Consider the following 15,010-nt stretch of genomic DNA (forward strand, 5'->3'; position numbering starts at 1 on the left):
ACGTGCCGCCTCCGTTTGGTCAGCTGGCCCGCCGCCACGCTTGGCGAAATTTCGAAAAGCAGAGTCCCCTGGATCGGCCCGGTTGCCACCGGTCGCCGTACGTGGAAAATCGTGGTTGAAGGATTAACGGACCGAGGCGGCATGGAATTACCTCGAAAGTCCACGGTTCTTTCTACTTAGATTGCTTGGTAACAGCATTTGGAGCCAGAGCCACGGACCGAATCGCCTAACGATCGCCTGTTTCAAAATCTCTGTTCCCCTGCGGCATTCTCGGACGTAACTCATGTGTGCCGGTGATTGGGCAAATTCTGCTTGAAATTGAAACAGGAGCTAACGAATCTCGGCCTTGCGTTTGCAGTGAAACACTACTTGGGGTGGGAACGTTGATAGTTGGCAGGGCCGGCCACAGGGGGTGCTGTGGGTGCCTTGCGGGCCTCGGGGAAACTGAAGAAAAGGGAGCAGAAAAACATGAGAACGAAATTTATTTTATTTGATTAAAATTAAGGAAAAAATAAATTAGAACAGAATTTCAAATATAATAATATGATAATGTAATATTATTAATGATACGGCAATGAAAAAAAGGTATATTCACATATAACTTTTAACATATTTATTAACATATTTAAATATGTTAATGTTGATTTGTTTTATTTGTATTTCTTTTAATTTTTAAATTTTGTTTAGTATTATTATTTATATTATCCCCCTTTCGAGATTTCGTTCTGTAAAAAAATGTTAAGCTTTTTTATCGTTGAGAGATTCTTTGGTGTCCCAAAATATTTCTTGCACTTAGGCCTCTTGGAATTGTTTCGTTGTTGTTATCGCATTCTGGTTTTAGGTAGGGATGAAATGGGTATTATGCTACGTTTTAAAAAGATTAGCTTCAATACATTCTTATGGAACCGTTTCCACCAAAAGCTAAGCTAAAACATAGCATCGCATCGCATAGCTTAGCTTCTCGGTGGATTCCCGGCTTTAGGAATGGAAATTTCTTTTAGAAGTTTCAATTTGATTTAGAGGGTTTGATTGTGCTTTTGCTTTTTGTTTTTATTATCGAATTAATGCATTCGGGGAAGATTTCAATTGGGTTGAAAGCAGCGACTGGATTGAAAGGAAATGGTTGATATTATTTGAAATGGTGTTACGGATACTTTATTGTGGAAGTGAATAATTTATTGAATCTATGTGAAGTGAGATGCTATAGTCACGGGTCGTTTAACTTCTTCTGTTTCTGTATCCTCCGAGAATATAACTTCAATTGTAAGATTATCTTCACGGTTATTAAGCTTCAAAATTCTGAAAGGAAACAGGCACAGTTACCAATTAACTGTATTTCCCAATTAACAGGTCATTTCCATTCACCAGCGTAATTATTTCATAGTACTCTAGTTAAAATCTTTAGCAACATTTTACTTGGTTTAAGCGTTCCAACAGATAGGAACGAATAAGTACGGAAACCTCGAACACGTTCCTTCATTGATTAAAAATTTCAAAATTCTTATTCGAGGATAAATGTGTTAAGCGGTATAAGATGGGAACATATAATATTTCCTACGAATTTAGAAACGTACAACACTATTTTTCAGCAGTTCAGATAAATTTTGGAGAACTCACGTGTATTTATAGCTTGGAACGTTCATTTTATTTACTTGAGTAAATTAATATTGTCTCCATATAATAAACAATTCAATCACCGTATCAATTTAACACAGGAATTTCTGTGTTTCCACAAAACAGTCTCTTGAGATTATCCATTTTGTCCGCCAGTTTGCAATGCTTGATACAAACTACTTAAAGAGTTACGATCTCGTGCTTCCTGTTTGTGCACGGAAAAGCACTCTCTGTTACATGGAAACCCTTGTAATTTCAGTTGCTTGGCGATTCATCAGTCGACTCGTTTTCTTCATTTCGCGAGTAGCATTGACAGCCGAAAGCCTGGCAGAGTTGGGCAAAATGTAATCTAATTACAAATGTCAAATTACGATTAAACTATAATTGTGTAATTGATTACACTTTATTTTCTGTAATTGTTAATTTAGGTAGTTGACCATTTGGTTTTGTCAACCATTTAAATGAACGATTACAGAAAATAATGTGTAATCAATTACACAATTACAGTTTAATCGTAATTTGTAATTTGCAATTAGATTACATTTTGCTTAACTCTGAAGCGGGGGATCCACCTGGAAGCTAAGCTAAACTATGTCTGGGTGTGCTGTAACACCTAAGAAAACACAGCACAGCTTAGCTTAGCTTTTGGTGAAGCCTAAATACGCTTCATAAGGCGTTCCATAAGGATGTGTTGTAGCTAATTTTTTAAAGCAGCAGTGGTCACCGCAGAAGCCTTATTATTTAGAGAGCCTTCGAGTGATGGATAATAACTTAGTTATTGATCATCATTTTTAAATAAAAAAATTACGATGCACGCTACTAGATGCAATCCTTGAAAGGAAAAAAGATTTGTTGAGAAATGTGTTATAGCTTTTGAGTAAAAAATTTCCAAAGACCACCCTTTTTTCGCCTCCTGACTAAGCATGACCCCTTAAAGGAAGTAACTTTCGTCTTGAAACATTATTTTCTATCTCTTACAGTTCTCGACTTATAACACAATAACGGAAAATAGCCGAATATTCAGGGGTTAATTCCACCCCCTTCGAGTGAATTCGGGCAGCAAACAAAAATTGCCTTGTATTCAGAAGGAAATCCCCTACATATTCACAAAGTATCAAAATTTTTTAAATTTCATAGTTCGGGATCTTCCCTTGTTATCAGCTTTCAGGTGTATCCCCGGCTAAACAATTACTTTCCGAAAAGTAAAAGGTATCTAAATGATAAAGAAAGGTAAAGGATTCAACAATTTCGACACCTAACACGATTAACGAACGTTGAACACTTATGAATATGCGAACCTAGCTGGTGTTGCCTAAATAACCGAGTACGTTGCAGTATAAAGGGTTAACATTCCGTATCGCGTTAAGCTATACTGACTTCCTTACGAAATCTCAGGCACAGGCTCATAGTTTCCGCGAAACACTCGCGTTTCAAATTTTCTTAGCGTACAGATCCCACCTAGGCTGTAATATTACACATAATCACGCCTTGCTGCGAAACCTGATTAAAAGAAAAAAGGTTGCCGTACGCTGGGAACTAAGCTAGAAATAATTGTTCCTTTCCATGCCATAAATTTCAACGAGAGTTCGCGTGTAATCGTACCGGTGAACGCGTTAATTCTTCCTTCGCCCAATTCAATTTATCAGATTAGATTACTGCCGTCACGCTAATTAGCTGATAGATTGAATCATCGTGATCTTGGATTCGCCGAGCGTCGCGAATGAAAAATGCACGAGTAAACGGTAATTTTTTTGGCACACTTTTGTACGCTGTGTATCAGTTATGTCGTGGATCAATGGAATATTCCGTTTCTAATTTTGGCTCACCACGTTACAGAAGAAATTCACACTTTTCATTCATTGATCGTGCGAAGGGCGAGGGGGTAACAGGGAATGTCACAAAACAGCTGATCGAGAAAATTAATTTCAACGCTTCGTTGCATCAGTGAAGAAATAAGGTTCAATCAGTTTAATTGTCTTGTTAAATAATTTCTTATTTTACCTTGGCGACAGCAGATTATGCTTATGCAAACAGTGGGGACATTCCGTATTTCGTTCCAGCACAGAGTGGACATTTGCTGTTTTTTAACCGCCAATAAAATATGCTATAAATCACAAAATCACGAAAAATGGACATTCCTTGTTTTTCCCTTACCCTTCGCATCCCTCATTTGCTGCAACAACGACGCAACTAAAAATTCGCTGTCTTTGAGTTATTAGAAAGCGGTTGTTGTCTAACAAAACTTTTGAACCGCTGTCCCCAAAAGTTGAGAATTTTTAGTTACGTCGTTGCTGCAGCAAATGAACGGTATCACAATCGAGCAAAAGTCAAACCTTTGGCACCCTAATTCCGGAATATTGATACACTTATCGTGTCGTTACAGAGCCCACGATTCCTATTATTACTTTTTAGTAATTATATCGTCGTCGGTTAGTGGAGTTTGGAAATCAATTCACAGCGTCGCGCTTCATTTTACCGCGCTACATTCTCCACTGCAATTTTTATCGTGGCACTATCAGATTAGGATCGATCGATCGGGCGCGAAACATTGTCTCGATCATTGTAAGCGTGTCAAATTATGATGCAGCGTATTCGTAAGTGATTTGCTGGAGGGCTTGAAAAGTATGACGGCCTTGAGGAATGAATTAGCGAGTCACAAAGAAATGGAAAGCCGGCAAGCAGCCCACGAAAGTCTCGCGCCGCGGATTGGAAGGAGCAGTGGGCTAACGAATTGTGTAACAGCGTATTAACGGGATACTAATTGAGAGAACTGTTGCTCGTGTATATATAATAGTTATCGCTAGGTTACAGGGAAATAACAAGGCCATCGCACGAGGAGCTATGTCATTCGAAATTCTTCTTCATCTACCACTGAAGTTACCTTATAAATTCTTATTGAACTACGATTGAGTCCCTTCAATTTTATTCCTCCATCTAGAGTTTTCTACAGTATTCATAATCAGTAAAATACTTGAAGAAAAAAGTAGGAAAATGTTTGTTTTTTAAGGATTATTAGATATTGTATTATAGGGAAGTGAAATTGAATAAAGCAAAGTTTTATTCGTGTTATTTGTATTAATATACTTAAATGGAAATTAAAATTTGTAAATAGAGTAAATAGAAATAAACTTTGGGGTATTTCAGAACCCACCTCTTAGTAAGGTAGGTACTAATTAACAGAGATGCGCAATTTTTTTATTTAAATGAAATTTCGAATAGCGAATAAAAGTTAAAAAAAAGTATTCGTCATGCGTCGAATAAAGTTAGCCCGAATTTGCCCGACTTTATTCGTCGAATAGAAAGCTAACTTTATTCGTCGAATAATCTAAAGTTAAAGTAACTTTCATTTGATACGCTATTTAATTAATTTTGTGTATAATTATTGCCCGACTCTGCTAATTATTAATCTAATTAGATTAGGCAATAAAGTTTCCACCTGACCACTTAAGGGTTTATTAGAAATGCAGCCCAGCTGCGTGTATTATATCATAGCAATTATTTTATCGCCGTCGTAATCTGTCTTGCAACTTCGACACGTATCATTGATCGGTAGTTATTTGCCAAACGTAGCAGCCAGCGGTGATAGAACGCAGTTAGACTTTTCGCCAGCCGGGACTGCACCCTGCCACTTGCCGCGCTGATTCACGTGGGCTTTGCGAAACCGCGCTCTTTCGCAACATTGTCGGCAATTTCAATAAAGCATCGGACCGCCTAAGGAAACTGTCCTTTCGAAAGGAAACCCTGCAGCGCGTATTGTCGCGCGCGCGACGCGTGAAAACGAGCCGAGAGGACGATGCCGGATGTGAAACTCGAAATTACGAGCTAACCGTCGTCCCCAGCTGATTGTCACGCGAAACGACCCTACGAACGTCCATCCATTTGTTCAGCTGCAGAACAAACATGCAGATTGTTCAGCTAGTTAATCGATCAAGTTTCACTCGCAACGCTTTTCTACTTTTCCACGGCGAAAGTGTGGCTTGGGAATGCTCAAAGTTTGAGGATATTCTTGGGTGGTACGAAAATGTGAACGGGAAAATTTGATATTTGAAATTAAAAAATTTTAATTTTTAATTTAAATTATATAAATATAATTTTTATATATTATATTAATATGATATAATATATTTTTTATATATTATATTAATATAATATAATATAATTATTATATATTATATTAATATAATATAATATAATTTTTATATATTATATTAATATAATAAAATATAATTATTATACATTATATTAATATAATATAATATAATTATTCTTAATTAGAATAAATGAGTACTCTGTGAGTTGCTGGGGAGTTCAGAAGGTGCGATGTTTGTTAAACCAAAGGGAGGGTTCTTGGTTTACATAGAACATTTAAGCTGGATGGGTTCATAAAAGGAATTGTGACGATCAAATTCTCTACGCTGGAATTTTATGCTGTTACCTTGAAATTTCGCAATCGTGGAATCCAAACGAAACGGAGGTTCATCAGGTATGCCGGAAGCAAATGGTCTAGAAGCATCTCCCAAAAATAGATTCGAAAATCTGACGTTACGTGTAACGTATTCGGCACGTGTCAAGTTCATTCATTTCGACAGATCTTTAAACTTTAGAGTTGAGTAACAAGTGCCACACAAAGTGTCGTTCAATATTGACTTATTCATTGGAATCGAGGTAACTGGAAACTGGCGAGACATACATACACGTATAATGCACAGAGTGTTAAGGAAAATGTGGGCAACTTTTCTAGGATTAATACTCTACGTAAAAATAGTAAACGAAGTGTATATTCGATAAGCACGAAGGAGCATTTTGTACTATTATTAAAAGGAGACTGTACTCCTCTTTAGAAACATAAATGCATAAATAAAGATGTAAGTTACAAATGTTGAATGAAACTTTTGCAAAATATGTACAGTGGTCTAATATTCTTATGAAGTTAGGTAACTTTTATCATTAGAGTATTCAAGATAATACACAGTTGATAAGTTTCAGTCATATTGGGTTGCAAGGCGCGTCTGACCATAGACTGTCCCAATCCCCTTATTCTCTCACGCTTCGGTCCTGTTCTCGTGCTCTCACCTCTCTGTGTTTTGCAGTTTAAAATACGATCGTTATCTTAAACATGGCCTGAAATTAGTAAGAATCGAACAAAGGTGCATTTCACCAACAGTTCCACTTAAAATCCTGAAGTCATACTTGAGAAATTTTTCTCATGCATATGAAACGAAAGAACTCCTCATATGGTGAAGTCTGAAAAAGAAAGTTATCTCAACAGGTTCATAAATCCTTTGTACACCAGTGTTACAATAATGAATCACCTGTATACATCTGACTAAAAATTAAAAAAAAAAAATCAATTACATACAGTGGCGGGCGAAAGAAAATCGCATAACTTTAATAAAATTGGTCCAACCGACTTGAGTTTTTTTTTTGAGAATCTAGAAGGATTAGTTTGCCGAATGACGTGTTCTGTCGTTTTGAAAAACAAATGCAGTTAGTCGGAATAGCGAAAAGAATAGTAAAACTCGTTTTTAGCTCACAGCAACGTTCACCGATTTTGATGAAATTTCGAGCATGTATACAACTTATTTAACTCTGCAAAAGGGATTCTTAAATTTTCATTACAGGCTCAGAAGAAAAAGTTTAAAAAAAAACGACTTTTACTATTTTTTTCGTTATTCCGACCAATTGCATATTTTCTCAAAACGACTAAACACGTCATTTGGCAAACTAATCCTTCTAGCTTCTCAAAAAAAAAACTCAAAGTCGTTTGGAGGAATTCTATAAAAGTTATGCGATTTTAACAGATGCAGACTTTCTTTCGCCCGCCACTGTAGGTCCCTTGAAAAATTTATACCCGCAACAGAAGAAATCAAATCCAGCTAAGAATTGGAAAATAAATTCCTCGTTATGCGATTCTGAGCTTTAGCTTTGAAACCTTGTGTTTTCCATCGATTAGGCGCCAGTGACTCGACGCATTCGGCATATGAGATTCAGTGGCAGTTGGTAATCGTCGTCACAGACTGCAGCCAGGCGATGTTAAAAGTCATTAAGAAAGTGTGGTTTCAGTGTGTTACACCTTGCATGCGATGCGCCCGTCGACGCTTTCCTTTGCTACCTGGACAGCTAGAAAACCGCAAGCACGTGCATCGGAACTGAGGGCACGGTAGTCGTCAATCATCGGGGATCCATTCTCTTCTAAAATGTGGTCGTCACTCTTTGACCTACCGCTTGTCTGATATTTGCATCGCGATGATTTTATAGCGCTGTTACATACATGCTGGCTCGTCTCATGAATGTTTCTATTACTAGTTGCGTTACTCTTGGCGCCGTTTATTAGACAAATTTTTACATTCAGGGTCTACGTTTAGATGCGTATTGCAAGCAGTTGCGAGGAATTACATTACTGATTTTCTTAGTGGCTTAATTTTCAAAAATAATCTTCTGCTAAGAAATACAGTAAAATTATTACCTTCCTTTCTTTTCGTAGCATTTGTCACTTCCCCGTTTCTTCTTTGTTACTTGCTCTACCACTTTGCACCCCTCATGCTGCAAGGTCCCACATTGCTTAGATATACCTGATGAATTACGCAAGTATTTTATCTGAACCCTTAACCATCTCCTACTTCTTTAAGTCACTGTGTGTGAGAAATAGAACAGATTTTTCAGCCACAATTTGCACTTTTGTGTACTCACTTGCGTCACGCAATTAAACTTTTGGAGATTTTCCCATCTCATTTAGACAGACCCCTCAACACGAAGCTTCTAATTACACGAGCATTTAAGTTTCATCAGTACTTCAGTAGACTAACAAGGGGGAGGACACCATGAGGTAGACACCGATTTTGATGAGCTAAAATAAGCGAAAATAAGTAAATAGGTGTCCGAGCGATTCTGCCAAATAATAAAAATATTTACATGTAAATTATTCAGAATTTCATAGTGACCGCGGGGTTTTAGTGGGTAAAAATCCCACACGACCCTGGCGTCTGCGGGAGATTCCCTTCTGGAGGGAATGCCTATTGAAGATGTCTCCACGTTAAAAAAAAATTTACAAATTTTTTATTTATAAATTATTTTTTTATAACTTTCGTTTTAATTTGGGGAAATCTTCAAAAGGCACCCCGACTCCTTCAGAGGGGAATCCCCCGGGGCGCCAGGGTAGTGTGGGATTTTTACCCCTTAAAACCCCACGCCCACTATGAAATTTTGAATAATTTCCATGTAAATATCTCTATTATTAAGGCCTATTTTGGCTGAAACACTCGGACACCTATTTACTTATTTTCGACATAGATCCATCGTGCCAAGGCTCATCAAAATCGGTGCCTACCTCATGGTATCCTCCCCTTGTAAGAGTACATCCCTCAAACTGTCGGCGACTGCAAATGTTTAATCTCACTTTTACAGCATCGCTGGCCACCGATTCGAGAAGCTCTTCAGCATACTCGCCCGTGTTACGCTTTCTGTGTGCACTTTTACCATAATCGTGGACCGAATTATACTTGTGTCTGTGCACCGTGCGAGATGAACGAAAGAAAGTAGCCTCCTCTCGCACTGCCAGCCAACCTGGTTTCCAAGTAAACGCCTGCTTCATCGAGTGAAAAACAATCCGCCGATCTCTATCTGAACGAGTTAATTAACCGCGGCTTGATACGCAAGAATCTTTTGCGCCTACTGTTCGTCGAACAAAATTGTCGAAGGAACGTGCGTTCACCTGCTGTACGTTCTTTGATTCTGTTTCGAAAGACGTTCGGTGAAAGGGAACGCTTACCTTAATCGCACGTAATCGTCTCGTCGTCTTTTTCAAGACCAAAAGGAGGAGAGAAGAGCCTGGAGGTCCCCGTTGCGTTTGAATTCATTTCATTTGCCCGACTTCTATTCTATCCTCAAGCCCTCGAATTTGATTGTTTCAGGTGGCAATGGCGGGTGATTACATTCTGGCAGTCGTGTCGATTATGATATCTCAGCTTCGAAACGACGACGTCACGCTTACCCTCAGTCAGGTAAAGTTCATTAATCGTAATTATCAGATTTATTTCGAGCGTAGCCCTCTCAAGGGAAGATCTCCAACACAGATATTCAAAGATTGGCGATAGGTAAATATCCATGCGCGGTATTATTTTCTTTGAATTTCATGTTTAGCGCGCTACTTGGTGTTACGTTGGGTTTTTGTTTCTCTTGTCAGTTTTAAACGCGTGCGTAAAAGTATCCACGTGCTCTAGGACCCTGATATAATCCTGATGATAAGTATTGACAAGTCCAGGTGCTTTCCAGGTCGTGACGGACCTGGTGCAGGGTGAATTTATGCAGCTCGGCTCTAAGGAGACGGAGAACGAGAGATTCGCGCACTACCTCACGAAAACGTACCGGAAGACGGCCAGCTTGCTCGCCAATTCGTTGAAAGCTGTAAGTCCAACGATAGTCTCGATATTGAATTTAACTGGAGGCTACATTTAGCGATCACTTTGCCGTAGGTGGCCATGCTAGGAGGTGCTGACGACCAGCTGGCAGAGATAGCCTTCCAATACGGCCGAAATATCGGTTTAGCCTTTCAATTAGTCGACGATCTTCTGGACTTCGTGTCGTCTTTGGCAGCAATGGGCAAACCCACCGCCGCGGACCTCAAGCTAGGTCTTGCAACTGCTCCAGTTCTCTTTGCATGTGAGCGGGTAGGTATAAGTGTAGCGATTAGTAAATAATATAGAATTCATTTGTAGCGTCTCGTGATAACAATTCATAGAGTTTTTCTAGATTTATTTTCCTAGACTGAATGTATTGATAAACAGCGTTATTATTTTTTACAAATTAATAATTTGTTGGCAAGGAGGAATTATTAAACAGAAGTGTGACTTTCAGTTTGTACACGGTTTCGTGTCAGTTCTTAATTTAGCAAATAATGTTAATTTAAAATATAGTGATTGAGTTTATCGCAGCTAAATAAATAGTATGCATTGGCACTACAATCGCCACACGTAAGGAATTAAAAATCTACCCTCTCTTTTTCTAAATTCACACGCTACACAAATTTTACTAACACTGATCAGATACCAGAGATGGGAAATTTTTTATTTAAATAAAATTTCGAATAACGAGTAATAGTTAATAAAATTATTCGTCACGTGTCGAATACAGTTGACCCGGATTAACTTTATTCGACGAACTAACGTTTCAACTTCAGGGTCGAATAAATTTTTCAACCTTAACTTTAACTGTACTTTGACGTTGAATAAAGTTTAAGTTACAGTTAAAGATTAAAGTTGAGAAATTTATTCGACGCTCAAGATGAAATGCTGGACGAATAAAAAAATTAACTCTATTCATCAAATAATCTAAAATTACTTTAAAGTTACTTAAAGCTATTTTGAAATATTTCTTTATTTAGTTAATACCCAACTCTGTAAGGTACTCATAAAACCAGTTGAGTCATTTCTCAAGTCTAAGGGAATTCAATATTAAGCTTATTCCTATCGAATGGTTTCAAAGCCTTTTTTTAAAGCTTATATTCTAGATCGCCAAATAATAAATTTCGTGCCCGTATATTCTAGTGGCACATTAATACTGCATTAGTTACACAAGCTTCCTTCCTATCCCACAACTTTCACGATCGTTTTCTGTTTGTTACAGTACCCAGAATTGAACGCGATGATCATGCGTCGGTTTCAAGAGCCAGGTGACGTCGAGAAGGCATTCGAGCTGGTACACAAGTCGCAGGGTCTCGACCAGACGAGATTCTTGGCTCGGAAGCATTGCGTGGAGGCTGTGAAGCTCGCGCAAACCTTAGCCGAAAGCCCATACCAAAAAGGCCTGCAGGTCGTCTGCGATTTAGTGCTGAATCGTATGAAGTAGCGACGCGAGCGATTGCAACTCCGTGCATGAAAGATTAACGGATGACACAGTCGCGATGAACCAATGGCGCGGCTCGCGGGAAATGCCAAACGATCAAATTGCACCGAACGACGTGGAGCGTACCTCTTGCACGACAAGCGAAGCGAGTTGAAAAGACGAGCGAATGTAAAGAAAGGAACGAAGAGCCGCGTTGCTTTTAAAAACATCTGATCCGCGCTCTAAGCTTTTAGAGATTTTCTAAGATTGTTATACAGGGTCATCCGTTTAAACTGCAACCTACGCGCGCGCGAACAGACGACATGGCAACACCGCCTCACGGACGGATTCCACTACAACCATTCACCGGGCTGGCAGCGACCGCTGGGGACAGCAGTGATGCCCGAGCTTCGAAAATTTTAGGATGGTCTCTACAATTCAAAAGACACGTCCCATTAGTTACCTGTTAAGTCCAGGGTTGCCACCTCTCCGGGTTTGGCCCGGTGAATCCGGGATTTGAAGCAAATATCCGGGCTCCGGTTTTACTGGAAAAATCTCCGGGTTGTAGAAAAAAATGAGATAATAAGAAATTGTGGTATTATAGAATGGTATCAATTTTGTATACAATAAAAGTTATTAATTAAAAACATATACTTTTAAATTCTGAATTGTTTGAGCTTAAAAGAATTGCACATCTGATTTCCGGATATGCGGGAACAAAACTTTTTTTGCTTTTTCCGTTTCCGGGTTAGAATGTGTGGCACTCGGGGTTTATATGGTGATAAGGTGGCAACCCTGGTTACGTCCGATCTCTGCATTAAGGATAAAATTATAAAAAAGAAAACCAGAACAATAGATTCTGAGGTTTGCAGAAGTAACATATAATGGAATGAAAATTTAATTTCTCGATTTATGAAGGTAATGATACAGAAACAACTAGCCTATTGTTTATCGACACCATGAATTTTAATAAGAGCATTAAATACAGTGTCAAATAAACGGTTTGCAAAAGCTTCTCGCAACAATTATGGTTAAAAAATTGATAAAAGAAAAATTAAGTAAACGTAAAATATTTTAAATTATCCATCATTAAGAGGCAATATTTTTTCCTCATTTTTCGGCGCAAACTCCATTCGGATATCTTTTATAATTCAAAAGTTATACGAAAAAGGTCCCAAATTCTTCAACCCGGGCCGGGAAATTTCAAATAGCTCTTTGCGACGTTAATTTGAAAGAGACCATCCTAAAATTTTCGAAGCTCGGGCATCACTGCTGTCCGGGCCGATGAATGGTTGTAGTGGAATGCGTCCGTGAGGCGGTGTTGCCATTTTCGTCTGTTCGCGCGCGCGTGGGTTGCAGTTTTAACGGATGACCCTGTACTGTGTACTTAAGAATTCTATTTAAACTTGCATGTTTGTGACATAAAAGTTTGAAGTGTTTGCCAGTACGAGATAGTTAATCAAGAGTCTAATGAGATCAGAGGCGAGAAATTATTTTTATAAAATTCAATTGCACAGTGCGAAGGAACTTCTATGGTATCACGACGATCGTAAGACAATGTCGAAACGTACGGGGATTTGTCACAAAATTTTTCGGCTAGATCGCTTCTTTTGGTTTTCTTACGTGTCCCCCGCTGGCTATTCGAGCTCAGATATTGACGAATAAAAGACATGTAGGAGAGATATCGCTCACCAAGTGCCTAGGTATATATCGCAAAAGAGAGACGCACCATATAAGAGATGTAAAAAAATCGAGCGGTAATGTTTACTTCGCTCCATAGTACACATATTACCTGATTTTTATCAATATCGTCTATCGTAAGTGTAAATAAAATAACGACTAGGGGTAGTTATATTGTATTAGGATTGGTGACTCTTCTTGATTGTTCTTCCAGTTTTTGAGTTACGTTTCAAGTCGCGCATTGCAGAGGAAAAAATTGGGATAATCACGGAACTTCTAATTAATTACAATGATAAATTTCTTATATTCCAATCGAATCTCATAATTCAAGTAAGGGGAACTTGATGAACATATTGAATACGACTATTTGCTTGCACGTTTAATATCTTTAAAGAACAACAGTCGCAAGAGTACCAGTACTAATCGACAGCATAATTTACTGTTTTATTTAAAACGTGCGAAGAATACCTGCCAAAGAAGACCTCGTGGTCTTGATTCTTCCACTTATATCGCAAAAATTAATTTTGTCTGGCGAATGTAGTATTACGTTATTAGAAATTGGCACATTTCGTACCGTTAAACCGAATTAGGTTCTTATCGCTTCGTACAATTATTTGTATAATTCTTAATCGAAGGGTGTCCAACGAAAGTGGAGTATCATCTTCCGTAATCTATTATATTCTTGTTGAATAGAGAATCTGCTCAAAATAGTATTTGCTACATAACTGAACATATAGGTATAAATGTATAATAACTTATATTTATAACGTGAATTAATGTATATAATTTCTCTGTAAGGTAACACAAATTACCACTGTAAGATTATTAATAAAAAAAATGCAAAAATGTAATTACGATGAAATGTAGATTTACATTAGGGTAAGAATACTTGATTGGTACGAAGAGAAGAAGGTAAATGAAGCTCTCGATCTCCTGCACATACTCGAGCCATTATTTATACCTATATTTTTCCTTGAAGCTTATGTCTTTGCAAGGTGTAACTGAAGGGTTAGAAATTCGAATAGTGTCGGTACCTGTCTTGTGAACATGGCATAATGTACAAATGCAATGGTGTTAATAGAACAACGGAATGTTATTTATGTGTACAATACATGTAAATATGCGATTCTTTGTAAGCACACCTTAAACGCATAATTTTCAGTGTCCATAGTAGGGAAGAATAATAATTACAGAATTGCTGTATCGGAATCGAATATCTATAGCTTAGATCGATTAGCTTCATTATTACTCAATTGTAAACCGTAAGGTTCAGTATCTTAATTGTTGTGTTGGGGATCACTAAATCCATGTTATATAATTTCTTTTTAATATAAATGTTATGTTAAAATACAAAATATGTCTCATTTCTTTTACAGTAATTACATCGTTGTAGCATATTGGGTCCAAAGTTATTTAATAGAAACCTTTATCATTCAATATTAGGGCCTGGACTATTTGTTGAATTTTTCGGTAGTCGAATATTCGAATACTTCAGTTGCTCAGTTATTTGGCGAATATAATTCGAATATCCAAGTATCGAAATACTATTCGAATACTGATGTATTCAAATAGTATGGTGTGAATTATAAATCAAGTTCTTTAGTTTCAGTTTTTTACGAGCTTTTATTTAGTTTCAGTTGTGAGTTCGTCAGTTTGTCAGGGTGAAATCTTGTAAGTTAATTTTGATCCACTTCGACATACTCGATCGACTTGAAACTTTGCACACATACATAGTTCCGATGATAATACAATATTTTCACTAAAAAGCATGAAATACTTTATAGTAAATTTTTTTTTAAAAAAAAAACAAGCTTTTATTAAAATATACTAAAAAGGTACCAATAATTTTGATGCCAACCGAGATGACTGCCCGAGAAGAATTCCCTCATATGACTAA

At 37.7% G+C, this 15,010-nt stretch overlaps 1 protein-coding gene across 1 annotated transcript in view; it reads left to right on the top strand.

Annotated features, from left to right (window-relative positions):
• Qless (decaprenyl diphosphate synthase subunit 1 qless) overlaps positions 1-14,468 on the top strand; it is a 67,841-nt gene extending 53,373 nt beyond the window's left edge. The window contains exons 5-8 of the mRNA XM_076822541.1: positions 9,525-9,614; positions 9,886-10,017; positions 10,086-10,280; positions 11,236-14,468. Of these exons, the coding sequence (XP_076678656.1) occupies positions 9,525-9,614; positions 9,886-10,017; positions 10,086-10,280; positions 11,236-11,457 (639 nt within the window). The 3' untranslated portion in view covers positions 11,458-14,468. The remainder of the gene's footprint in view (positions 1-9,524; positions 9,615-9,885; positions 10,018-10,085; positions 10,281-11,235) is intronic.
• Positions 14,469-15,010: the final 542 nt, after the last annotated feature.

Source organism: Andrena cerasifolii, chromosome 10 (genome assembly GCF_050908995.1).
Source record: "Andrena cerasifolii isolate SP2316 chromosome 10, iyAndCera1_principal, whole genome shotgun sequence".
Lineage (NCBI taxonomy): Eukaryota > Metazoa > Arthropoda > Insecta > Hymenoptera > Andrenidae > Andrena > Andrena cerasifolii.